This window comes from Tupaia chinensis, unplaced genomic scaffold (genome assembly GCF_000334495.1).
Source record: "Tupaia chinensis unplaced genomic scaffold, TupChi_1.0 Scaffold000045_1, whole genome shotgun sequence".
In the NCBI taxonomy this organism is placed as follows: domain Eukaryota; kingdom Metazoa; phylum Chordata; class Mammalia; order Scandentia; family Tupaiidae; genus Tupaia; species Tupaia belangeri.
Window position 1 is genome coordinate 2,356,139 of NW_006159501.1, and position 27,333 is coordinate 2,383,471.

Genomic DNA, 27,333 nt, shown 5'->3' on the forward strand with positions numbered 1-27,333 from the left:
AAGAGCGGCTATGCCACAGTCTCTTCTCCTCCCAGGATTCTGGGCATGCATGCACATGCCTGGCATGAGTTTCAAGCTGCCGGAGCTGGGACTCAAACCACAGTTGACCATTTAGGAGTCTGGCACCTTAACCACCATGCCACTTGCTAGCCCTGGGAAAAGCTTGTTTTCTCCGACCTGATGACTATTTTCTCTACTGAGTGTGCTTGTAGCTAACAGCTTTGCTGTCACTGCCATGCAGTGACTTCTTGTCCAATACTACCAATCCATTTCAGTGGATGTGAGTGAAGGGTGCTGTGTTAGGCCTGTGCTTGGTGCTTGGGTGAGGAGGTGTGAGGAGGGGTGGTTGAAATAGGTAACCCTGAAAGTGAGTAAGACAGCCCTACAGAGCATCTACAGCAAGAAGGGTTGTTCATTTGGCCTGGGGGACCAGGAGAGTGGTTTCTGGGAGGACGCACTCTTTGATTTGGTTGAAAGATAGACAGCCACAGGCAGGGAGAAGGAGGGCATTCCAGGTGAAGAAAGCCACACGAACGAAGAGTAAAAGCAAGAAGGAGGCCACAGCCCTTGGCACATCCATATTCTAGTGTGACCAAGGCACAGAGTGTGCAGAGGAGTTCACCTTGAGGGCTGAACTTGGAAGAGAGCTTCTTTGTGACCTTGACTTCTCCCCTTCGCTAGACAGCCAGCTTGGCAAGTACTTACGCTGAAGCATGGCCTTCTCTACCCAGCTAACTCCACATCCTGCCCGCCGTGGATGCTGTTCGGAGCAGCTCCTGTACGTGGCAGGCCCAGCCTCTTCTCCCTGCACGCGCACCTCACCGGGTCTTGTCCCAGATTTAGGATGAGGATCTTCACAGTTTGCTTGCAGTTCAAGCCAGACCTTTTATTTTAAAATATTAGTTTTGTTTGCAGCGGAGAATATTTTGAAATCAAGGCAATTGCTCCTTTCAGAGACCAGAAACAAAGGAAGAGCCACACCTGTCTGAGAATTCAAGTGAGGTTTGGCATTTCGGACATTCTTGATGCTTAGGATTTAATGGAGCATGCCAGCCTCCCTTGGCCTCAAATTCTCCAGGTATTTAGGTTGTGAAATTGCTTGTGTTGTCCTTTTTTTTGTAGAAATTACTTAATTTTTGACACCCTCAACCCCCTTCTAACAAATTTAACCTAGAAACGAATTCCCCTAAATCTTTGATGTGTAGACCCTAGTTTAAGAAAACTTGGCATCTGAAAATCTTGACTTGGGAATTAAGTCTATCCATGACCCTGGGTCCGTTGAGTCTTTCAGGGCTTGGACTGCCCGGAGGACTCTTTTCAAGAGGACCCCCGCTCCTGCCATGCCTTATCTGTTAGGGTATACTTCTCCAACTTATGGAACTGCAGAGGCAGAGAAATTTCAAGAACAAATGCGTGTTGAGCTGCTGTGGGGTAAAAGCCAGGCAGAGACGAAGAGAAAGCCTTTGCTGTTGTTCTATTGTAAGATAAGAAATGCGAGAGATTTCATTCGCCTGCATTCATTTTATATGTAACACTTCCTGTAACACGTTCAGAGACTGGCGAGTGATCCGAGAGGCCTAAAGGATCCGGTGTCATTGTGGTGGGTGGAGACAGAGGTGGAGGCCTGACTGAGGGTGTGAGGAACAGGTGCAGCAGGGGGCAGGATGCAGAGAAGAGGAATAGACCTGACAGAGGTATGCAAAGTCAAACTGGCAGAAGTCAGTGATCAAAGGACCTGAGGGGTATGTGAGGTGGGTGGTGAGATCTCAGATGATTCTCAGGTTTCTGGCTTATATAGTTGGATGGGTGATGACACCTTTCAATAAACCAGGGAGGTGGAGGGCACAATTGCAGGTATTATGGCCCTCCCAAATTGCTGTGCTTGTGGGAAATTTTTGCTTCGATTTACGAGCCTGAAGCTGAAGACAGAGTGAGTGAGAGGATAAGAAGTCATCCATATACCAGTGGGACTTGGAATCAGGAGGGTCTTACCAGGGAGGGTGAAAATAAAGTGTGGTGACAGATGTGAGAGACCAACATGTTCAGGTCAGATGGAGAAAGCAGGAACTTAGGAGGAGCTTTCAGAGAGATGAGAAGGAAACAAGTAGACCAGCCCTCCTGCATCTCTGGGAAGAGGGTTTGGTCTGCAGTTCACATGGCAAGCCCTCATGACAGCTCCACTCTCTGCAGAAGAGGGTCCTGGCTGTTGTTCATTCAAATACCTAAAGAAGCATTCTGGACAAAGAAGTTCCTAAGGCACGAGAATTGACAGTCTGTTTAATTCATGGACTGTCAGAATAGCATCAGCATTGCCCTTCATTTTATGGACTGAAATGGAAGCCATCCAAGGGAGGTGGAAAGACCTGGCCCTCATTAATTACCAGTAAGTAAAAGGAAATTCTGAGACTAGCACTTGGTTCGCTGCAGCCAGTTGCTCTGCATGGGGCCTCTTTCTGTTTGAGATGAGGTAGCACTGGCCTGGGTGGGCCAGGACTGTCAGCCCTCTTAAGTAAGAGACAGATGTATCCAGCTGCTTCCTCGTAACCGTGTTCTTGGTTTCACAAGTGAAAGGGAACAAGTCACTAACGACTTCCCTGCAGTGGGCTGGTCCAGCCCCTGTTTGATTGCTTCCATATCCACTAGCCTTTGAAATTGGGGGAACATAGAGACTCCCCCATTTGCCTAAAAAAGATTTAATTTTGCCCTCATTTATTGGAGACTTTTGCTGCTGTACTATTGATGTTTATGGGAAAATTAGCTATGATGAGGTCATAGTCTATTTTAGAAAACTGAACTCAGATATTGAAAAGGCTATTTTAAACCTGCACTTAATTGTTCAATTCCATAATGGTCTCTTGGCATATTTTTGAGAATCCCCATAGATTGTCTTACAACTGGACTCGCGCAGCTTGTCTTCCACAGGGAATGCCAAGCCCTTTTCAGGGACACCATGGTATTAATGATCGATGAGAATATTCGAGGCATTTTCCCATTTGAGTGCCATTACTTGTAGTGTTAAAACATTTTGAAAACACATTTTAGCCATTAACTCATTTTTATTGTCAGATGAAAGTGCTTAATAGACTCACTCCACTTCAGTTTTCCTCCTTCATCTTGAAATGAAATCATCTGTTGGATTCTTGGCAACACATTCAGCACCAGAACAGAAAACCTCACGACTTCACTGCAAAAATGGCAGATGTGGAAAGGACTGGTGACCCAACCCAGCCATCTAAAATTGCTAACTTGGTTTAACAAATTCAGGCTCCTGGAATTTATAAGTTGAGCTATTTCATTACAATCATACTTTCCCACATCCCTCCCCCCCAAAAAACACTAAACTATGTCATTTAAGAAATAGGCCTTGATTTTTTTGTGGTTCATAAGAGTCATGACTGGCTTTTTACATTGTTGTGCAGCATGTTCCTCCCTTGGACCTTATTAGGACATTGGCTAAGTACCCATCTGATGCAAAATTTTATATATGTATATATAGTTGTACTTCAGTTGAGAAGTTTCTGGTTTTTTGAGAGAGAGAGAGAGAGATTTTTTGCTATAAGGTGCATGCACTCGCCAGAGAAACAGAGAGGGACATAAAGGGAGTAATCACCCCCCTTCTCTATTCTTCTCTTGGAATTTTGGGCATGTACACACATGTACCTGGCGTGAGTTTATGCTGCCAGGTCCGGGACTCAAACCATGGTTGACTCTGTGGGAGTCCAGAGACATAACCATTATACTGTCTGCTGGTCCTGAGAAGTATTTTTATATGTACTCATTTTAAAATAATTATTTTATTTATTCATTAATTTATTTTAATTTGACCAGAGAGAGACACAGAGGAAAAACAAGGAAAAGTGAGAAAACAAGCCACCAGGTCCCAGACTCAGACTGTGCTCAGCCTTGTGGGAGTGTCTAGCACCTGAACCACTGTACCACCTACTGGTCCCATTTAATGTGTTCTTTTTAGTCCACCCATCTGTTTCCTTTTAGTCCATCCATCTGTTTCCTTCCTCAGAGACAGAGAGACCTCTCCAACAGTTTCATACCACAATCCTCCAGCCAGCCGTGTGTTCAGGTATGTTCAGGTAGATGTAGGATATGAACCATCGGCCTTATTGTGTGGCTGCCAGCATTACATAGCAGTGCTCCTCTGGCCTGTGCCACAGTGGCTGAGCCAGAGAAATATGCTTTAAAGCCACCTATTTTCTGTTTGATATATTATATAAGCTGATGGTCAATTAGAAGTCAGCAGGGGGGCCAGCAGTTAGCATAATGGCTATGTCACTGGACTCCCATGTAATCGACCATGGTTCACATCCTTGACCCGGTGGCTTAAAATTCACGCTGGGCATGTGTGCGTGTGTGCCCAAGATCCCAAGAGGAGAATGGAGGAGAAGGGATTGCGGTGTGACCATCCCCCCTGGGGAGGGTGATTTCTCGCTTTCTGTCTCTCTGTCTCTCTGGTGTGTGCACGTGCCCTATAGCAAAAACCTCTCAAAAAAAAAAAAAAAAAGAAGTCAGCAGATCATTTTGCTTATAATTCACAACACTAAGATACTACAATTGTTGTTCCAATAGGCTCTGTAGTTACTAGGAGACAGTGTCTCTGAACTATTTCAACATTTGATGTGCCAAAGCTGTGCTCCTTCCTCTAGACTCACTTCCTAGGTGACAGCTGAGAGTTCAACGTGGGTGCTGTGGGCTTGACCGGGCACCATAGGGAGTCTACAAGCTTGGCTGCCTGTCATGATTTCTCCAACTCTGATCCTTGCTGATCAGCTGAAAATTGCCCTCCTAAAACCACATCCAGGCCCCAGAAACATTCCTAAAGCCAAAAACAGAGCTTTTTTCCCCCTCCCTTCTGCTGGGGAGTTCCTGGGTCTTTTGTTAGTTAGGAGGTCAGACTCAGGTGAAATTAAGTGAGCAGGTAGCAGGTTGGCTAGGTCCTGCCCTGAAAGCAGAGAGCAGGCCTTATGCGTAGCTCAACTCCCACACTGGCGACCACTGATGAGGCAAGTTTTGCCTAGCCCTTAGAAGTCTATAAATCAGTGTCAAAGTAAACCATGGAGATTTAGGATACAATTATTACCATCATTTCATAAGAGAAGTAAGAACACCATAACTAAAATGTTTGAATAACTGGCATTCCAGAAGGCTTGTAACATACCCTGTCTTTTCTGTTGCCTTGGAGCAATGGTGGAACCAGTAGGCAGAAGAACCTTAAGAATTCTCCCCAGTGCTTACTGTATGTCAGGCCCTGTTTCAAGTGCTAGTAATAAAGTGAAGTTTGAAAACATCCCTGTCCACAAAGATCTTCCACTCAGAGAAGTACAGGAGAAAGCATGAATTATAACACACTCCTATTACCACAGCCTCAGGGTACATATAGCGTGTGAGATGAGTTTGCTCAAGGGAGTAGGATTGTTTGGGTTGGTGTGGACTAGCAGACTGAGGAGCTCTCAGAGACCTCCTTCCAAGGCTCCTGATTTCCATACTCATACTGGAAAAGGAATGTCAGGGAGGTGAAGCTTATAGGTTAGATAGTACTGGATTCTGAACTCTGCTCTATCATTTTTTGAGCTCCAGCAAGTTGCTAAATCCCTGAGGTTATTTATGTCTAAAATTGGGATGATTAGAGTTCCTACTTCATATAGTTGTTGTGAAATTAAAATGTAATAAAATGTAGAACATTCACATCCCTATGGCCTGAAGATCTTTAAAATGTTGAGTAGGAGGAGCAACAGCACAGATCCTGAGACAGTAGGAGTCTGCTCCATTAGGAATGTACAGGGCAGGGTTAGATTGGAGGGGGCAGGAACAGGTTGGAAAGAGAGGGGACAGAGATGGGCAGAGGCCAGAGGTCAGGCTTTCTGTGCCCAATACACACATTTAGATTAATTTTATCCTGCAAGACCTGGGGAGCCATGAAAGAATGTTGAGAGGAATTAACACAATCAGATTTTTGTCTACGAAGATAGCTCTGCCAGCAGTATGGAAATTCATAGGAGGGAGACAAGACTGGAGTCAGGGACATTAGCATGAAGACTGTCTACAGGACATAGACAAGCTATGCTAAGGGTTAGAATTAGGATTATCAAGGTAGGGACACAGAGAATATACAAAAAAAAGAAAGAAAGAAATTGTTCTGAATTTCCAATGAGAATGTCCTGGTTAGGAGACAGTGAGCATTCTAAGTTCAGTATGTTTGGATAAGATCCTACTAAACAGGAGCAGAAAACCTAGTGACAGTCACACACTGGATCTTATATTTTTTTACATAAATATAAAACAATAGATTTGATATCTGTTTACTTCTTTTAAAAGATTGTGAAAGGGTGCATGTGCTCACCAGAGGAAGACATAGGTGAGGGAAGAGAAAGCACCCGCCTCAGTGGAGCTTGGTCATTCATCAGTCCTGCCTCTTCTACCTCTCCTACTATTGAGATTTGGGAGCATCCATCTACACACACCTGTTGTGATTTCCATGCTGGAATTCAAACTGCATGGTTGGCCATGTTGAATCGGGATCCTTTAACTACCAGACCATGGGACCAGCCTGTCCATTTACTTGCTGTGTCAGTGGGCAGTATTTGAATTTGAGAGCCACAACACCTCTCTTCTGGCCCTTTCCTGGGTTTTAATGTGCTGTGGGTCCTCAAGAAAGTTTGTTGTTGCTGTTGTTTGGGTAAAATACTTAGCTGAAAAAGATTGTCTCATTTGTATGTATAGGATATTCTGATGAAATTTGGGAATATAGTGGAACTACAAGTCAGGAAATCCAGGATCCTTTTGGGAGACCTTAGAAAGATATTTACTATACCTGGGTCATGGAGTTCTTATCTATCAAATGGGTCCATTATCACCTTCCCTCACTTTAATACGTACTCATATTGAGCATAAATGCAGCCAGACACATCTTTGACAAAAATGTGATATAATTACATATATCATTGTTGCATTCATGATCAGACTGTGGTTTATATGCTGTGTTGCCAAAAATAAATTGGATCAACAAAGACTTTTTTACCCCTAAAATATTGAGTTATAGATAATCTGTCTTTACTTTCATATAGGTTTTGCACTAGGGATGGTAATTATTATAGATTCTATAAGGTATTAGCTCATTCAAAATGCTGAAAATAAATCCACCCTTTCTTATAAAAAGCATTACATATTGTCGTTTTAGACCTTAAGAAAAATCTTAGGGGCCAGCAGATGGTGTACTGGTTAAGGAGCTGAATTCCCCCAAGGCCAATCACAGTTTGAGTCCCGAGCCCAGCAGCTTGAAAATCATGCTGGGTATGTGTGCATGCATGCCCAAAATCTTGAGGGAAGTCTAGGGGAGAAGGGACTGTGGTATAGACATCCCTGCAGAATGCTTTCTCACTTTCTCTATCTCTGTCTCTCTCTGGCTAGTGCACACACCCTACAGGAGGAAAATCAAATAAGGAAAAAAATATTATAAAATAAGCCCTAGTAGGATTGACTTTTATTTATTTTCTTATGTTATGTTCTTTATTGATGATGAATGGTATTAGCTTAGCAATTCACTTTTCAGATAGCCATTGCTAAAAGAGTATTCTTCTAGGTGCCAATCAAGGAAACTGAGTACTGAAATTTTGGTATACACAGGCAAAGGTCATCATTTACATTGCCCTACACCCTGTACCTGCATTTGTTGTTAGGTTTTATTTATAGGAAATGAAGAATTTTCCTCATGAACTATAGTCACATTTTTTTAAAAATAGCCCTGGTTAATTTCTTTTGATGTTACATGTTAGGAATGCAGCTAATGTTTTATTTAATTTTTTTTTCTTCCAAACAAAAATACAGTTTCAAGTAGTGGAAAAAAAATAAATAAAGTGTGTGCATGTATGTGTGTTAATCCTTTCCTCTGTTTTGAAACTAGGTATGTTGCCAGAGAATTATTTCTTTAAGAGGTTCATTGTTTTCACTGAGTAGCCTGAGAGCCAACTTCCGTAGAAGTGGTTCTGATTTGAGAGCCAAGAAAGTGGTCATAGAAAACACCATGTATGTACCCAAAATTGTCCCTCCTGTTAAGGGCCTCTCTTAATAAGGACAAGCAGGTAGTTTTTATAGGCATTGTTACCACTCTTTTTTTTTTTTTTAAAGTTTTTTGCCATAGGGCATATATATACTCACTACAGAAAAAGAGAAAGTGAGAGGGAAAGTGAGAAATCATACCACAGTACAATCTCTTCTCTTCTATTCTCCTCTTGGGATTTTGGGCAAACACATATATGTGTCTGGCAATGATTTTAAAGCTGCCTGGTCTGGGACTCAAACTGAAATCAATTATGTGGGGAGTCCAGCCACCTACTGGCCCCACTGTTATTGCTCTTAAGGTGATTAGAGAAGCATTCTTTTCCTAGACTGTTTGGAAACAAAAATTTGTAAGGACTTATTTCAAAATAGATTTGCAGTAAATGAACCTTGAGAAATAAATCTTCTGTTCTTAAAGAACTTGATAAATCACTCATTCTATCTCATTCTTTGCACAAAACTTCAAACTTCTCATCTCCCCTAACAGGAAGACTTCCCTCAGCCAATCTGTGTCCTAGCACCTTTCACCTCTGAATGGCAGCTCACTTCTACAAAGGTGACTTTTCCAGATGTTACTCACATGGTTTTCTTTCTTCTCTGAGTACTTTAACATGTCCTACCTCATATATTCCATTCAGCAGTAAGAGTATAGAATTATAGAACAAGCCCCTTCTGGAATCCAATAGTTCTCTCCCAGAAAACTTAGTGCATATCTTCAATAATACCAAGAGACCACAGACTCTCTGAAGTCTCCAAACAGAGGCTCCCAGGAGTTTGGGGCCTCAGGTCTTCTACTGTGCAGAAAAGAGCAACTTTGTATTCACAGATTTTCAAAGTCAAATATGACTCTATCTTTTATTCTCTTGTAGTCCCTGGAAAGTGAATGAACTATTTTTAACCTCTTCCCCCTCCCCAGGCTTGAATGAAATAAAGTGTACAAAAGCTCCATGCACTGTGCCAGGCACACCGTGGACAATCAATTAAAAAGTCGATGTTCTCGTTCCTGTAGTCACTCTGTGAAACCACTGCTCTGCCCATGTTTTTCTGAGACTCCGCTCATTCTCAGATGGACTTATCTTTGTGAAGCAGCCTCTGCTCTTATCTAGAAGGGGTTTCTCTGTCTTGACTCCCACTTAACCATGATTATTATTTCCCTTTTATTCACAAAAGCCATATTTCTCTCCCTCGGTCTCACTCTTTCTCCCACCAAATTTTGAAGGAATCTTTTTTCTTCTCCTTCGTTTTTACTTAGGCTGTCTAGAAGCTCACATCCAGATTGATAAGACATCTCCACTAAATGGCCTAGATGGCCTATCATTTATGTACTACTTACTTCTTTACTTATCTTACTTTCTACCTTTATTCTTCTCTTTTCTTCACTTTTACTATATAAATATTTCTGCTCTATAGTAATGTATAAGAGCTTATCCGAAATTATTTTACTAAATAAATTATTTTTAAAATAATCTCTAGTTTAACTACACCTTGTCATAAACTGTGCAGTACATAGTGATGCATTTATATTCACTAACGAGCTGCTTAAAATGATTAGAGTCTCTGACATGAAGAATACAGGAGCAGGACCTTTCCAAGGAGAGCCCTGAGTCTAGTTAAGAATAACCTTGGCACCAGCTCCAGAGCCTGGTGGTTAGGGGAGCTGGATCTCACATGGCTAGCCCCACAGTTCAAGTCTCAGACCCAGTGGCTTGAGAAATGCACTGAGTATGTGTGCTTGCATTCCTAAGGTCCTGATAAAATGAAGAAGTGGAGGAGGAAGGTGTAACCATTCCTCTGGGTTGAGGAAGGTGGTGCTTTTTTCTCTCCCTTCTCTGTCTCTCTGTCTCTCTGATAAGTGCATATGCCCTCTTGGTAAAATTTAAATTAGAAAAAAAATAATAACCCTCGTCTATTCCTAGTGACCATGTGTGTGTGATGTTCCAACTCACTTACATACCTTCCCAAACAAGAAGGTACTCCCATGAATTACTGACCGTGGAGGAAGGCCATAAGTATCAAATCTTTTTTGACATGAAGGGGATGAGATGAGATATTTCTGTACTAACTTAGGGAATTTGCAGGGGGTTTTAAACACATGTTTCCTAGGTTCCACTGGACTCAACTTGACCCTTATAGCTATGTAATGTCCCACAGTCATTGATCCAGATGTTCCTGTTTGAGAGGTGACACATCAAGAAGCCCAGGCGTCTTTGGTAATTGACCTTGGTTCATGTTAGAATCATGTTCCAAAGTATTTGACCATGTCAGCCAAACAGCTCGGATAACCTTTGAAGAGATTAAATTCTACAGCTATTAGGATGTATTTCCACATGTGTCTATTTCAGTCTGTTATGAATTTCGAAGGCTTGACATATTTCCCATTCAGGTACTCTGATAGTAAAGTCACACACAAGACATAATTTTAGGAGGAAGCTAGATCCATGCAGGTCTCTTGTGACACAGTCATAGCACAAAACTAGAGAAATTAAGACTATTTAACTTCCATTAAGGTATCTTATATGACAGTTGGGACTGCTACTAAACAGTAGCACTATAAGAAGTGTCTTCAGATGAGAGCAGAGTTGTTCATTAAGCTGAAAACAGATACTTCCAAGAGTCCCTGGAGAGTTTGTGAATGCTGCCCAGTGCAGGAATGGACTATACTAATTCCGAGCTTTGTCAGAACCTACCTCACACAGGGCTTTGTTCAAAAATATCTTAAAAGGAAATGTGTATAAAGGCAGGGAAGAAAGGAAGATTGGCAAAAAGGACAGGGAAGATTGCTTTGAGATAGAAGGAGGATTCTTGAGAAAGAGAGAAAAACAGTGTACATGTTGGCCTGTGCACTTATTAACACACAAGCACATGTCCCGATATTCGTCCACTTCAAGGTAGGAGAGGTCTAAAAAGTAGCTAGTCCAACCTCTTCCAAACACAACTCATTTTCCCAACATTCTTAAGGGCTGACATAGCGTATTACTGCTTAAGCATTTCCTGTGAAAGGAAGTTCACTATTTCACAAGACAAATCAATATTCAGACAACTATAAAGGTTAGAAATTCTTCCATGACATTGAATGGAGAGCTTCCTCATTCCTGCATTGGTCTTAGTTTTCTTCCCTATAGTTCTATACAGCCTGTCTAATCCATCTTCCATAGAATAATCCTAAATAAGTGTCCAGAGGCTGTTAAGATAAGCGTAACAATAATCATGATAATGGTAGCTATTATCACCATCAACAGTGAGAGCATATATTGTTTCTTGAGCATTTCCTATAAATGCTGTCTGCAAGTGTTTTCTCAGTGGAGGTTATAAAGACCGGATTATACCACTTGCTATGTGTTTTCATGTACAGAGTGTTCGTTTTAGTGCATTTTTCTCTGACAGTATCTTTCTTATAATGATATATGTTTAAAAATTCTTTGTCAGGGCTAGCAGATGGAGTAAAGGTTACATCGCTAGACTCCCACATGGGTGATCGCAGTTCGAGTCCTGGACCCAGTGGCTCAAAACTCACACAGGGTTCGTGTGTGTGCATGTCCAAGATCCAAGGAGATTGGAGGAGAAGGGTTGCAGCATGACCACCCTCCCCATTCCCCAGGATGATTTCTCACTTTCCCTCTCACTATCTCTCTCTCTCTCCTGCAAGTACAAGTGCCCTAAGGCAAAAACCTCTTAGAAAATAGAGTTCTTTGCCAGGGCCAGTCAGTGGCACAGTAGTAAAATGTGACATCTCTGCAAGATAATCCCACACAGGTTACTGGTTCAAATCCAGAGAAACTCCTTGATTATGCTGTGAATGAGTATGCCTATGATCCTAGGCTGGCTGCAGGCTTGGAGTGAATCATGGTGTCAAGACCCTGTAAGGAGTGCTCCCTGCATGTGTCTTTCATTCATGGAGGAAATAAATTAATGAACTTTAAAAAGTAGTAAGCATTTAAAAATAAACATTTCCTGTATCAACATAAACACTATTAGAAGCCATATGTATCAGAAATTGCAGCCCTGCAGCTCCCTTTCACTGCCTAATGATTTTTCAGAGTGATCCTTAACAAACTGAGATATCTGAGTCAAGAGAGTTCCCTTCCACCAGTTACAGAAATGCCTTCCAAGGAGCACAGTGCCTAGTGTTGAATTGCTGCTCCATAAATGCGTAGGTTGATTGAGAGGATGAGTGGCCTCCCCAAAAGATAGTCTAGGGCTTAGAGCAGAAGAAATTTTTCTATTTGCTTAAAAAAAAGACATTTTATCTGTTTTTTTTTTCTTTTTTTGTTTTTGCTTCAGACAGCAAGTATGTAAAAGTGTGTGTGTGCTTCTCTCTTGATTTGACTCACCTTTGCAAATGTCTTGGGCTGCAATTTATTGAGAATAATACTTTGTATATTATACCTTTTCATTTTTATGCTCCATGAAGTACCCAGTCTCTTTACCATTGAAATGTCAAATTATGAAAGCCTCTAACTTGTCCTAGAGTAATACCTCTGAGAAACTCATTAAGAGGAGTCCCTGAGACTAGAAATCTGTGTTTTTCTATATTCCTCATGAACTTTAAGAAACCTGCCTTTATGGACAGGTATTTTAATATCTATTTTAATATCTTTTTTGTGCTTGTCAATTGACATGGTATATTCTATATCAATGAAAAGGAAACAGCAAGGCTGAAATAGTAGCTGTAAGGATTCAGAGGATTAGTGAAGGAGAAAGAGAAGTACTTTGTAGAATACACCTAAGTTCTGAATCCTATAACTAAAATGCCTGGTTAATTTAATTTAAATTAATACAATGTTCTTTGGAAGTTTTTCAAATAGCAAGTAATATGCAGGGTGTAAGTATATGCTCCAAAAGGGTCTTGTGGCAGTTTTATCATTGTGCTTTGTATGGTTTAGACCAGATGTCTCTAAGTTTTATAAACCTAGCACCTTGGACATGTATATCTGTCATTAGTTCAGGAATAATTGCCAAGTTATTATTCATTTCTCAGGACAGAGATGCTTCCTTTCAGATACTGGTCTTCAGAGGTGGCTATAGGGCATCCAGTGGTATTCGTGCCCATCTGTCTTGGTTTCATATTGCTGATGGTGTTTTTTTCTTATTGTTGCTGTTCTTGCCTTTCCTAGGTTTGCTGGGATGGGAAACCTGCTCAAAGTCCTTACCAGGGAAATTGAAAACTATCCACATTTCTTCCTGGATTTTGAAAGTAAGTTCTGAAAATTATAACAGAAACTTCATTACTTCATAGCTTGTTGATAAGGAAGTTATAAAGAATCTATATGGCACTTAAACCAAATCCAAATGTCACTGTGAATTTCTCAGATCGTTTCTAAGATCATTTTCCTTCTCTTTTCTAATTTTTTTAGAAACCCAATGGGAAATCTTTTTAATGTGTCCAAGGCTTTTTCTGAGTTTAGATCCAATCAACTTTTACAGGCCTAGCATAAATCATCTTCATGTATTATCCCTAAAAAAATTATGAATCACTGTGTCACATTTCAAATAAAATAGTAAGCATGTTAATTTACATAGATTAATATAAAACAAATAGCACTCAAGGTAAATAAAAAAGGAACAATATCAGAAGTCTTACAAATTACTCTTAAAGTCACTCCCATTTTTCTTTATGTATTATTTGATTGTTTGAAACCTTTTCAGAATTTTGAGATATGCCCCTTTTATTCAAAAGGTTACTTTTTATTTTTGATGGTTTTTTGCTATAGGGTATGTGTACTCACTAGAAAGAGAGAGAGAGAAAGACAGAAAGCGAGATATCACCTCCCCCCCCAGGAGGAATGGCCACGCCTCAATCCCTTCTCCTCCATTCTCCTCTCGGGATATTGTGCATGCACGCACATGCACCCGGAATGAGTTTAAGCCACCGGGTCCAGGACTAGAACCGCGGTTGACTTCATGGGAGTCCAGCAATATAGCTGTTACGCCAAATGCTGATCCCCAAAAGGTTAGGTTTTTAGTCAAAAACTTTAGGGTTATTTTTTTTTTCAGGTAAAATGGCTTAAGATTCATGACAGAGCACATACAGAAATTTCATCTTATTTATTTCATTGATTGACTGTATTTACGAATGAGTGACATACTCGTGTTTAATTAAACTAAGTTTCTATTTCTACCTTCATCCTTGGGTTCCCTCTTTTTTTAAAATTACATTTCCACTGTAATCAACGCAGTTAAATGTGTTTTTCTCAGTATCCATTATCTATTGTACCATTTAATCTGCTTTAAACTTAAGTTTTGAAGTATTTTATCTACATTAAAAATAATAGTTGGAACTTTTTTACACATGCATTTCACCATCTAACAGAGGTTTGCTAAGCCAGTGCTAGAAGACCATTCCAAAGTACACTAAACCAAAACTGAAAACTCTCTAGATGTACCTTTTCAGTGTCCTTGGAGAGTTTTAAAAGCTACTTAAAAAGGAAGAGTGTCCTCAACACACATATATTCTGAAAAAAAATAAATAAATAAATAGCCCACATTGTACTCATTAAAAGAAGACTCATTTCTGATTGAATTCAGTGTATTGTCACTGGCTTGGCTTGGCTTGGTCTGGTTTTCATAAGGGCTACAACTAGGAGATCAAGAGCCAAATTGATCTGATACTTCAAAAGAAACGAGCTTTTTTCTTCCTTAAAAAAAGATAGGATTAGCTTTTTCTATTCCTCTAAAACAAATATATATGTATATACTTGTTTAATAGTGTCTTTTAACTTTAAGGAGTTTTTACAAAATAAATGCTTATCCTACCACCATTATTTTACTATTATACCCATCATAATTATTCTCTTTTATTTCTTGTCACATGCATTTCACATTCTTGCATTCAGCATGTACGAAAGCCGACATAGTGGTAAAATACCCAGTTTATTTACAAATGGGGGTGGAAGGTGGCATGTAAGTACCTGGGGAGTTAGATGCTCCTTATCTTTTAGAAGCAACAGATTTCAGCTGATTTCTCTGGAGCATCTCATTTCCAAGACTATTTTGGAAATTGCCCCCATATACACACTAGCATTACCACTATAGCATGCAGGATGGGTTGAAAGAGGCCCGTGTTCCCCTACTAGAGTACTTGGTTCTCCTTCGTCTTGTACTTTGGACATTTTCTTAATACTTTGTTAAAAGAAAAGTTATAAAGGCTAAATAGGGCATTTGTAAGACTTGAATATTTTTGGTACGAAAGCTCCACTTGTGAATATGCTACAGCAGATGACATGGTGGTTAAAGCTCTGGACTTCCACATATCCAACCACAATTTGAGTCCTGCACCTGGCCACTTGAGAATCATGCTGGGTGCATGTGCATGAGTGCCCAAAATTCCAGGAGGAGAATGGGGGAGAAGGGATTAAAGCATGGCCATCTCCCCTTGGGGGTGACTTCTCACTTTCCCTCTCACTGTCTCTCTCTGTTTCTCTCCATTAAGCACATGTGCCCTATGACAAGAACCTTAGTGTGTGTGGGGGGGGAGGGGGAATAAAGAGCAAAAATCAAACAAAAAAATTTTTTAAAAGAGGAATAAATGTGAACTATAGACCCATGTGTCATAGCTCATTACTAGAACTTGAGCTATAGTATTTAAGGAATATATAAATTATTAATGTACAAATATATATAAAATCCTGTTTATTTCCCCATGTATCCCAAGGAAGAGATTAACTTTATTAACCTTTCACTGAGATACTGAGATGATAAGTACCTGGGCTGCAGTCACATGGGAGATTGTTAGGGAACTGAGATGAGACCAGGGATCTCCTTGGCTCCCTGCAACCCCTCTTTGCTTCTCATATATCCTTATCACAGGCAGCTCCTAGAAATGCCATCATCCCATCTCTGACAGAGAAGGACATCTTAATTGTCTACCAAAACATTTAATAGAAAAAAATAAGTTGGGGTTTTTGATCCTAAAAATTCTATTTCCTGAAAGTAGTTTTCCAGAAAAATATGGTAGATAATATGCTGAAGGGGTAGGAAAGGTGAGATGTGATCATGGTTTTTTCTTGAGTCTGTAGGTTTCAGCTGAATCTGGTAAGAGTATGTTAAGTGTAGTTTTTGACCATCCATGTAAGCTATGTGACATCAGTGACATAAAAACCAGACAAAAGCAGCCATTGCCAAATGAAATCTCAGCCTACAATGGATGAGAACACAAGTCAAGACAGAAAATAAGGGATTTAAGAGAGGCACAGTGTGTCCCAGCAGTAAGGAAGAGGTAAGAGCCTACATCTAGTTTCCAGAAATGGAAGACTAGAGAAGGAATCAGAGAAGTCTGTAGAAAGTTCTTAAGAAAATAGGCAAATCAGGGTTAATTGGGAGGGGGGGGGGCAAGATGAGCCCTACCTAAGGAAATAAGTAAACTTGCTCAGGCTAGTAAAAAGACGTCCATAAAGATCCCAAGATAAGCTTACATCACGAAAAACAGACGTTCTAGATCCCCCCATCTGGTGTCACCTCCCAAAATCTCTATAGTTGATAGATGCTCTACGTTCCTGAGACGTGACCAGCTACCCCCAGTCCGAACCCGCTTGCAGAGTTTCTCCTTACTCTCGGCCTCCAATCAGACTGAGACCATAAAAAGGTCAGTCTCTGACCTGAGGCACAAACCCACGCGTCTGCTCGGGTCTCGTCATAGGTGTTCTCGCCTGGGCTCTCCCAGGCACTTTTGCCTGAGCGCTAATAAACCTAACTTCTACTAATGCTTACATTTATGTCTCTGGTAAACTCTTTTACCACCCACACACTGGCCCCACTGCCCCACTGCCCCACTGCCCCACTGCACCAAAGTCTTCTTGCGAGAGGTGGCGGCATTTGGAATGGGCTTTAAAGAATGAGTAATTATTCTGCAGGCACAGATGGGGAAAGTTTTCAGGCCGATGGAAATAGTATGATTAAAGGCATAGAGACTGATAGAGAAGAGCATGGTTGAAAAACAGCAAGAGGTCCAATTTTGACAGAGCAACTAATGCTTGCTGAAAAGAAAGGAATACCGTAGTGGAAAGTCGGCTTAGGTTAGACCACAGGAAGGACAGCTGCCAAGCTGAGGAGTTCAAGGCCAGAGGTCCATAACTGGGCCTAATCTTCGTACAGAAAAACTAAAATCCCTGAGAGAAAACTAGAGAGCAGATGAAAACTGAGCAGATGGGAAATTTAGGTGTGTTTATACTTAAGGAGACTTGAGTAGTTAGAGGATCCAGAAAAGAGGCCACACAGTAGAGGAAGGAAGACGTCTTATTGCACTGACATTCCTAAGATCAGGACCTGAGTCCTACTCAGTTTTGTGACTCAGAACTTAGCTCTGTGTTGAGCATAATGCATTGAGCACCAAATGAGCCTCAGTAGTGCTGGACTTTTGGACAAACAGAAGGTAACCATCTCAATCCAGGGAATAAGGAGAGCAGAGACACTCAAGAGGGAGGGAGCATAGGGCCAGCCCCATATCCTGGTGGTTAAAAGATCCAGATCCCACAAGACCAACTGAGGTTTGAGTCCTGACCCCAACATCTTGTAAAACACACCAGGTGCATGTGTATGTGCAAGCCTGAAATCCCAACAGAATAGAGAAGTAGAAGAAAAGAAATTATGATGTAAGCACACCCCAGTGAGGAGGGCCTTTTCTCTCTTTATTTCTCTCTCTATTTCTCTCTCTTTTGCAAGCACATACATCCTCTGGGAATTAAACAAGAGAAAAAGAAAGAAACCAAGTATAAATGGATTCAAATGGCTCAGAGAGGTCAAAAAGGACAAGCTTAGGAAGGGATTGACAAAATGGGCAGCAAACTGCCTCTGTGGCTTCTGGGAGGGCAGATTCAAGATTTGCTGCTTTGAGTACAGAAGTTGGGTCATAAAGAGCAAAGAGGAAGAGCAGGAGGAAGGAAGGCAGACCAGCACGTAGTAGCAGCTTAAATGAATTTGGCACCTCTGCTTTTAGTGTTGAATATTCATTTTGAAGTCAGTGATGGACTATAGTTGAACTGGGTCAAATGGATTTCATTAAGTTGGTCAAACGTAATATAAAATTAGACATATCTGCCTTGGGTTTTCCAGTTACATGAACCTGATTGAAAATCTTATGACTTTCACCGTGTGTTCTACACTGTGCGCACATTTCTCCACAACCATTTAACTTATTTTTTTATTGCTATTGTTTTCATCCCACTATTTTTCTTTTCCTTTCTCTCTTTCTGCCTCCTCTTCATGTCTCTTTTTCCTCTTTGAAGGCTGGAAGGAAGGAGAGGAAAAAGAGATTAATGTAACTACCTCATCCATCATGAGTGGTGTTTTTGGGGACAGTGTACACAAGGAAGTATGCTTGACACCCTGCCGATGGCTGCTGTCAGTCAGATCTGCTGTTACGGCATTCGATGTGGGCAGTGGGCATTAGCCTTTCAATAAAGTAGTTCCAGTGATTCCCAGGCCCAAATTATTATTACGTTATAGACAATCAGAAACATCTGGTGATGTTTTTTGCTATATAATTAGCTGAGCCTCACTTAAAAATTCTGATTCAGTGGTCTAGTCCCAAGAATTTGCTTTTATCACTTTTCCAGGTCGGTGCTTCTGATAATTTGCCAGTTTGGGAACCACTTGTAACTAATGCATCTAAGTGAGGCTCTGATCCACTCCAGTGTTTAGGGCAGGGTAGCTATGGCAGACAACCTTTCAAGTTCCAAGATCCAGAGCATTGAGTGGACAGTCTCCAGGACAGGTGGAAGTTCACACAGATTAAACCTACTGCAAGAGCATCTTGCTCCAAGAAATCTTTTTTGTTTTGTTTTGTTTTGTTTTTCCTCAATCAGCAAGCTACTTGATCTAACAGAGATTCCCTTGGAATCTGAGTCGCTATTTCTCCAAGTAAAATAAACAAAGCGTTACATGTACGTGGCACGCCAAAAAATCTTGAGAGGATAATGGAGAAGGGATTGTGGCGTGGCCATCTCTCTTGGGGGGTGATTTCTCAGTTTCTCTATGTCTCTTTCTCTCTATGGAAAAACCAAAAAAAAAAAAAGCAGCTTAAATGAATTTGGCACCTCTGCTTTTAGTGTTGAATATTCATTTTGAAGTCAGTGATGGACTATAGTTGAACTGGGTCAAATGGATTTCATTAAGTTGGTCAAACGTAATATAAAATTAGACATATCTGCCTTGGGTTTTCCAGTTACATGAACCTGATTGAAAATCTTATGACTTTCACCGTGTGTTCTACACTGTGCGCACATTTCTCCACAACCATTTAACTTATTTTTTTATTGCTATTGTTTTCATCCCACTATTTTTCTTTTCCTTTCTCTCTTTCTGCCTCCTCTTCATGTCTCTTTTTCCTCTTTGAAGGCTGGAAGGAAGGAGAGGAAAAAGAGATTAATGTAACTACCTCATCCATCATGAGTGGTGTTTTTGGGGACAGTGTACACAAGGAAGTATGCTTGACACCCTGCCGATGGCTGCTGTCAGTCAGATCTGCTGTTACGGCATTCGATGTGGGCAGTGGGCATTAGCCTTTCAATAAAGTAGTTCCAGTGATTCCCAGGCCCAAATTATTATTACGTTATAGACAATCAGAAACATCTGGTGATGTTTTTTGCTATATAATTAGCTGAGCCTCACTTAAAAATTCTGATTCAGTGGTCTAGTCCCAAGAATTTGCTTTTATCACTTTTCCAGGTCGGTGCTTCTGATAATTTGCCAGTTTGGGAACCACTTGTAACTAATGCATCTAAGTGAGGCTCTGATCCACTCCAGTGTTTAGGGCAGGGTAGCTATGGCAGACAACCTTTCAAGTTCCAAGATCCAGAGCATTGAGTGGACAGTCTCCAGGACAGGTGGAAGTTCACACAGATTAAACCTACTGCAAGAGCATCTTGCTCCAAGAAATCTTTTTTGTTTTGTTTTGTTTTGTTTTTCCTCAATCAGCAAGCTACTTGATCTAACAGAGATTCCCTTGGAATCTGAGTCGCTATTTCTCCAAGTAAAATAAACAAAGCGTTACATGTACGTGGCACGCCAAAAAATCTTGAGAGGATAATGGAGAAGGGATTGTGGCGTGGCCATCTCTCTTGGGGGGTGATTTCTCAGTTTCTCTATGTCTCTTTCTCTCTATGGAAAAACCAAAAAAAAAAAAACAACAAAAAATCCAAGTTCCTTCTTTTAGTTAATGCTGACACCATTTCATCTATTTTTCTTTTTTGCCTGACTACCTAACTTCTAAAATGTTTTTCTTAATGAAGTACAATGTACACACACTTCAATGTTCAAACCTTAAAGGTACATTTCAATAACTTTTGACAAATCCCACACTACACTCTCTCAAGACACTAGATATTTTTACCTTTCAGAACATTCCAACATGCCTCTTTTCAATCACTCTGACCCCATCCTTTCCCCAAACAACTACTAATCAGATCTGATTTATATCTCAAAACATTCATTTAGCTATTATATATGTTGGCATATGGTAGATGTTTGGTTTTCCTGTTGTCTTATAATCTTTTATTCTCTGTTTAAATTCTGGACTTTGTTTTCTTCTCATGCATTGACTAGGCACTATTTGGGAAGTGTGAAATATTGTTCAGGGTGTTAGAATGTACTGCAGACAGGCCCAGCCATGGTAGTGTATGTGGCTAAGATGCTATGCTCCACGGGCAGGAACCACGTGGGAAGACCCTGTTTAAAAAAGAGCCAGGTGTGGTGGCACATGCTTGTGGTCCCAACTGGGAGGCTGAGGCATGCTAAAAGGAAAACTTTAGACAAATCTAATTTAGCAGAGTTTAATTGAGCAAAAACAATTCACAAATTGGACAGCCCGTACAATGACTCCCAAGGAACTCCTGGTAGCTGCATGGTGGAAAAACACTTATATACAAAAAAAAAAAAAAAGGAAAGGGATGTACAAAAAAAAAAAAAAAACAGAGGAAGTGAGAGAATGAGGTAAATAACTGGACTGGTTACTATTGATGTTTGTCTGCCTAAGCACAGTTTAAAGGACAGACAGTCTGTGATTGAAGCATGGCTGCTGTGCTTGACTATGACTCACCAGTTTGCTGAGGAAGCAGACTCCCAAGTGAGGTTGTGGTTTGTTGAAAAGAACACAATAGATGAGTGTGGAGGCCTTTCCAGACCAATGTGGTTTGGGATTTTATTTTTTCAGGTTTTTGCCATAGGGCACATGCATTTGCCAGAGAGAGAAAGACAGTGAGAGGGAAAGTGAGAAATCACCTCCCAGGGAAATGGCCATGCCACAATCACTTCACTCCATTCTTTTCCTGGGATTTGGGGCATGCATGCATACATGCAACTGTGATTTTCAAGCCAGCATGTCCAGGATTTGAACCATGGTCAGCCATGTGGGGGTCCACGACCTTGACTACTACACCACCAACAGGAGGAGAATCAAATTGTGATCACAATACTCTGTCTAAAAGATAATAATAATAATTAGCTGCATGGAGAAGTCAGGTTATTAGATCCAAGAACTAGTGCCACTTAATCATCCACTCTCTGAGACTCTGAGACACTGTTAGTGATCAAATGTTGCAGTTTTTTGTCAATAAGTATGTATTTGTCTCCTCACAGGTATACAACTTCCTGAGATTAGGATTTAGATGGCATTTTATGCATACATAATTCTGTGTTCTATCCACTGTCCAGCGTAGGGCTCTGCCTAAATTATATATTTAGGAACATTGGTTTTGATTAGCCCTACTTAAGTAACTACATACAGAGTATCTATCTCCGCATTCCTCAGTCAGAAACACCAGCAGTGGGGTTGGGGTCCTAGTAAGACTGGGAGGCAAGTAAATTTAGGAGCATGAGAAGAACATGGTCTCTTCTTCAAGGAGTTTATAAGTGTATTGGGGAGATAAGATGCACACATATTGAAGAGACAATAGTACAGGCAATAGGTAAGAAGCTGGTAATATTCTCAGAAAGGCTATGAATATTATTACCTATTAGGACTACAGTCTCCTACTCTTTAAAGCAAGTTGTTGTATCAGATTACCTGTTTTCTGGGGTTTGTTGTTGACTCAGACTACTTTCTGCCACTGCTGATTCTCTTTTTTCATCCTCCCTTCTCTGTTACCCTCACATCTGCTAAGGTCATTTAGAGGAGGCTAGATAGTCTTGAGAGAACACAGGGAGAAAGTATCAGGAATCAGATTCCTTTTAGTCTCATGTACTCACTTTACAGAAAGAAAAACAAACAAGCAAACAAAAACAGTATAGACCTAGGAAGTGGTTTGTTAATGACAACACAGGGATTTAGTGATAATAATATCCTAAATTTCCAGCACTTTCACTTTTTAAATGCTTTTCATCTATGTCAGCATCCTTATTATGATCCTTATTATTATAGATAGTGAGGAAACTGGGGATATTGTTAGCTTCCCTCTCTTTTACCAAGAACCAAGCTGGGACCCAAAAGATCAATTGGCTTGCCCTGAGGTCTAATATTCACTGAATGACAAAGCCCCACAGGACCAGGTCTCAAAAACTTCATCCTTTGAGTGCTGCTTCCCCTGTCGCTGCCTCAGAGATCCCATTGCATGTGAATGAAACAGACAAGCCTGCAAGAACCTTGACCCTCCCTGCTCTTTTCACTCCCTGGTGTGATTGTTCCATAGGAAAAGGCTTTGGGCTGTGGTATGAGATGACTAATGTCCTGTATAAATATGTCAGCCCAGTCACACTTACATTTTCCAATGACCCTTTGCAATTTTATGCTGTTTCCATAAGCAGGTAGCAGTCTGTTATAAATCATTACCATTTTACATCCTGAAATGTTCATAATAGATAATTATTTATGTTTCTTAGTTTATCCTGAAGGGGGGAGGGATAGGGAAGAATGAGGAAGTAGATGGGAAGAATAGCTGTAGACTTAATTTATGACTTGCGCAAATCCTTTCTGCTGTACCTTTCTTCAGTGTTTATACAAGTCATTGAGATACAGAGACAGCTATATATCCTATTGATGAAATGCCAGCACTTCCTTCACAACCAAAGCCATGTCCACATAAATTGTGTCTTCTCCTCATGTTATCTTAGGTTAATGTGATTATCTGTCAAATTTTCCATACAATTCTAACTAGGTCGTTAGGAGAGGGTATATGTGTTCCTAGTGCTTTTGAAGACAGGGTGAGTCCTTCGCTGATTTAAGAAGATAAGCGCACTTTGATTTGACAGCCCTTCTTCAGTTTGAGTCCTGCTGTGGCAGGTTTACAGAAGAGACAAAGCTCCCTTCCTTTCCATTAGAACAGTGGAATGCCAAGCATTCTTCTTTAAATAAATATCGCAGTCCTCCTCAGTGAAGTCTTCTGCCCTACCTCTGGTGACACCAAAATGTTGACAGTTAATATTCACTGTCAATAGCAAAGTGAGCCAAAAGTAGATCAGTGTTTTCTCTGTAAGCAAAATTAATACTGCTTATTCATCTTAATGGATAAGAGAGCATTTTTCTATTAAAAATTCTACACACTTGCAATTTAGTGAGTTCTTGACCATAAATGTATGTGCAAGGTCACAGTACACATGGTACATTTTCACACTCTCTACCATAGCAAGTCCAGAACAAGGCTTTAAATCATCACCCGGATAATGGCCTAGATACACTTGTGCCAGGGCTCCTAGAAGTATTGGTTTCTTAAATTGCCTGTGTAAATCACAGGGATTTTTAACAGCTCCATTGTTAGACAGGAGTAACTCGGGCTTTATGTAGCCATTCTCCTGAATTTCATTGAAATAATTGACAAATAAATAGATGCTTAGAATGTTGTTCTTAGAAAAAAATATCACCAAGAATTCATTGGCCACAACTGGATATAAGGACCCTTTCCCATCAGTGGGATTACCGAGGTGCATGCACAGTACCTTTCTTTGACTAAAGGTCAATCTTTGTGTAAAAATAGAAAAGCAAAGCCCACAGTTCAGAGTTCTTGTTCACTCAGCAGAAGCTTTAAGAGGTTGCTGATAGGTTAAATATAGAAATCTTTCCGTCACTAATTCTTCAAGCTCCCTTTTAAGATGTCTTTCTTTGACATCTGAAAACACAATTAATTTTGAAAACACTGTCACCAATTGAATCTAAATGTGGAGGATGCCAAAAATGTGGACTACAAAGCTTCTCAAAGGAATTTTCCAGAAAACAAAATGATAGCAGCTTTAGGATTGTAAGAGGAAACGCTAGCAGTTTTTCACTCTCCCAGACTGAACAGATACCCTATTAGCGTGTTGACCACATGGAGGAGACATAAAGGCCATAGATGAAAATGGCTGGTTTAAAAACACAAATGTTAATAAAGATGTGAATAGCCAATTGGGTTGTAGGCAAATACATACATATCATAGGGTAACAATGAGAGATGTAGCAGAATAAAAACCATTTGGGGAAAGGAGACAGAAGAGTAAAACTAGAAGTGATAGGGCCATTATTTGTTTATTCTTTACTTTTCCCCAACACCCACTATTCTTTGCCACCTGGCAAATGTCTTTATTTATTCATTGAATCATGGCATATGTTTTTTTCTAATTTGCCAGAGTGCATGTGTTCTCACCAGAGAGAGACACAGAGACAGAGAGAGAAACAGAAAGAGCACTCCTCAGTGGGGTGTGATCATGCCACAGTCCCTTCTCCTCCATTTTTCTACCTTGTCAGGATCTGGGGCACACAAGGAACTGCATGTTTTGCAAGCCATGGGGGCTGGGATTCCAACCATGGTTAGTCATGTGGGATTTGGCTTCCTTAACTGCAAGGTCGATCCAATTCATCACATGTCTAGTGAGTGTTTCCAGGGGTAGACCTTCATATAGATAGTAAGGACTAGTCCTCAGACTCAGACCTTGTCATGAAAAAATTCAAAATTCGAAAGTAAGCAAAGAAACCATCATAAAACATGTGAGAAGTATATTGAAATAATTTGTTCAACTCTTTAATCAGCATGTTTTTCTTGAGCATCCACTATGTGCCAAGCACTGTGCTAGCTAGACTCCAGAAATGTAATGTCAAATAATATGAATATGACCAGATTTCTGTAGACTAATGGATAAGATTCTCATCAATTAGTTCTCACTGTTTGATCATGCAGCTAAGGGATAAAAGTGGTATGAATCATGGACTTCCGTGGGGATCGAGGCCAATGATTATGTCACTCAGGGTTATATAGCCCTTTTCCTATTTGAAAAGAGAGCCAGACAGACAGGGTAGTGCTTTCTCCAGATGTCATTCTCCATTTTAGAAGCTGAGGCCACTTGTCTTGTCTCCTGAGACTTGCTGCACCCAGAAGGCAGGGCCAGTGCTGCCTGCACCAAGGGCCTAATTATTAAAGAAGGTGACTTCAGCTCCATGACTGTGAAGGAGGAAGAAATAGAACATTTAATAAAACTAACAAATTATGGAAGAAAATAAGCCAACACATTTCTAAGTCCAGATGAAAGTAGAAATGATGGATTGGGTTTCTTCCACCCACCCACCACAGCTAAACAAGACCACATTTCTAATAGGACACTAGGAAATTTGCCAAAAGAAATAGTTTCCCAGAAAGAGAGGTTGGGGACAGAGGTTCCTGTTTCAAAGGTGGCCCCAGTTGCTAGGAAAGACGCAAGAATGAAGGTAGCTCCAAGTAGCCCCGTAGCCCCAAGTCACCTCCTCTGTCAGAGAAGTGGCATCCTCTCTATATTACTTGTCCACCTCTTCGTGGTCACATGAATGCTAGTGTGGACTTGCATTAGAAAGTGCCACTTAACCTGGAATGGAAACAGGAGTTCTATCTCCAGCCCCAGGGCCACTTTTAGGTCATCCTATCAGAAACTGTCTTGTTCTTGAAGCACTTTGTTAGGTGTCTATTTTTAAAAACTGACTTGAAGTCTTTCTCCTTTGGTACTTAAGTAACTATCAACAGGATTTTGTTGCTGTTGTTTTCCAGCTTTCTTCTTCTAGCCCACTTAGTTTTAATTCTGTTTTGTCTAAAGCTTATCAAGTGGTGACTTGCTAAGATGGGGCCAGGTGACAGCCAGGATAAGAAGGTGTCCCTGTCTGGTCTCTGATGCCTTGTTCTTGTGCAAACTAGAAGTACATTCAAATAGTCTCAGCCCTTGGAATCTTAGTCGCAGACTGTTTTGTCTATTCTCTTCTCCAAATATGAAGAGTCTTCAAAAAGTTGACGAAACATGTGTATTATGAGAAACCTATGTGTGAATTTCAATTTTTTTTTAATTTGCAAGAGGGCATATGTTCTCATGAGAGAGAAAGAGAGAGAGAAGGAGAGAGAGAAAGCATCCCTCAATGGACCGTGGTTATTTTGCAATCCCTTCTCTTCCATTCCTCTTCCCTGTAAGAATGTTGATCATGCACACGTGTAATACCCACTGTGTTTTTCAAGGTGTCAGAAATGGAGCCAATTGGGTTGTAGGCAAATACATACATATCATAGGGTAACAATGAGAGATGTAGCAGAATAAAAACCATTTGGGGAAAGGAGACAGAAGAGTAAAACTAGAAGTGATAGGGCCATTATTTGTTTATTCTTTACTTTTCCCCAACACCCACTATTCTTTGCCACCTGGCAAATGTCTTTATTTATTCATTGAATCATGGCATATGTTTTTTTCTAATTTGCCAGAGTGCATGTGTTCTCACCAGAGAGAGACACAGAGACAGAGAGAGAAACAGAAAGAGCACTCCTCAGTGGGGTGTGATCATGCCACAGTCCCTTCTCCTCCATTTTTCTACCTTGTCAGGATCTGGGGCACACAAGGAACTGCATGTTTTGCAAGCCATGGGGGCTGGGATTCCAACCATGGTTAGTCATGTGGGATTTGGCTTCTTTAACTGCAAGGTCGATCCAATTCATCACATGTCTAGTGAGTGTTTCCAGGGGTAGACCTTCATATAGATAGTAAGGACTAGTCCTCAGACTCAGACCTTGTCATGAAAAAATTCAAAATTCGAAAGTAAGCAAAGAAACCATCATAAAACATGTGAGAAGTATATTGAAATAATTTGTTCAACTCTTTAATCAGCATGTTTTTCTTGAGCATCCACTATGTGCCAAGCACTGTGCTAGCTAGACTCCAGAAATGTAATGTCAAATAATATGAATATGACCAGATTTCTGTAGACTAATGGATAAGATTCTCATCAATTAGTTCTCACTGTTTGATCATGCAGCTAAGGGATAAAAGTGGTATGAATCATGGACTTCCGTGGGGATCGAGGCCAATGATTATGTCACTCAGGGTTATATAGCCCTTTTCCTATTTGAAAAGAGAGCCAGACAG

General features: G+C 40.6%; 1 protein-coding gene and 1 pseudogene across 1 annotated transcript in view; both read left to right on the plus strand.

Annotated features, from left to right (window-relative positions):
• Positions 1–27,333, plus strand: part of CYRIA (CYFIP related Rac1 interactor A) — a 78,850-nt gene that overhangs the window by 30,513 nt on the left and 21,004 nt on the right. Inside the window, exon 3 of the mRNA XM_006140808.3 lies at positions 13,182–13,261. Within this exon, the coding sequence (XP_006140870.1) occupies positions 13,192–13,261 (70 nt within the window). The 5' untranslated portion in view covers positions 13,182–13,191. The remainder of the gene's footprint in view (positions 1–13,181; positions 13,262–27,333) is intronic.
• LOC114008660 (uncharacterized) lies at positions 3,368–3,471 on the plus strand (annotated as a pseudogene).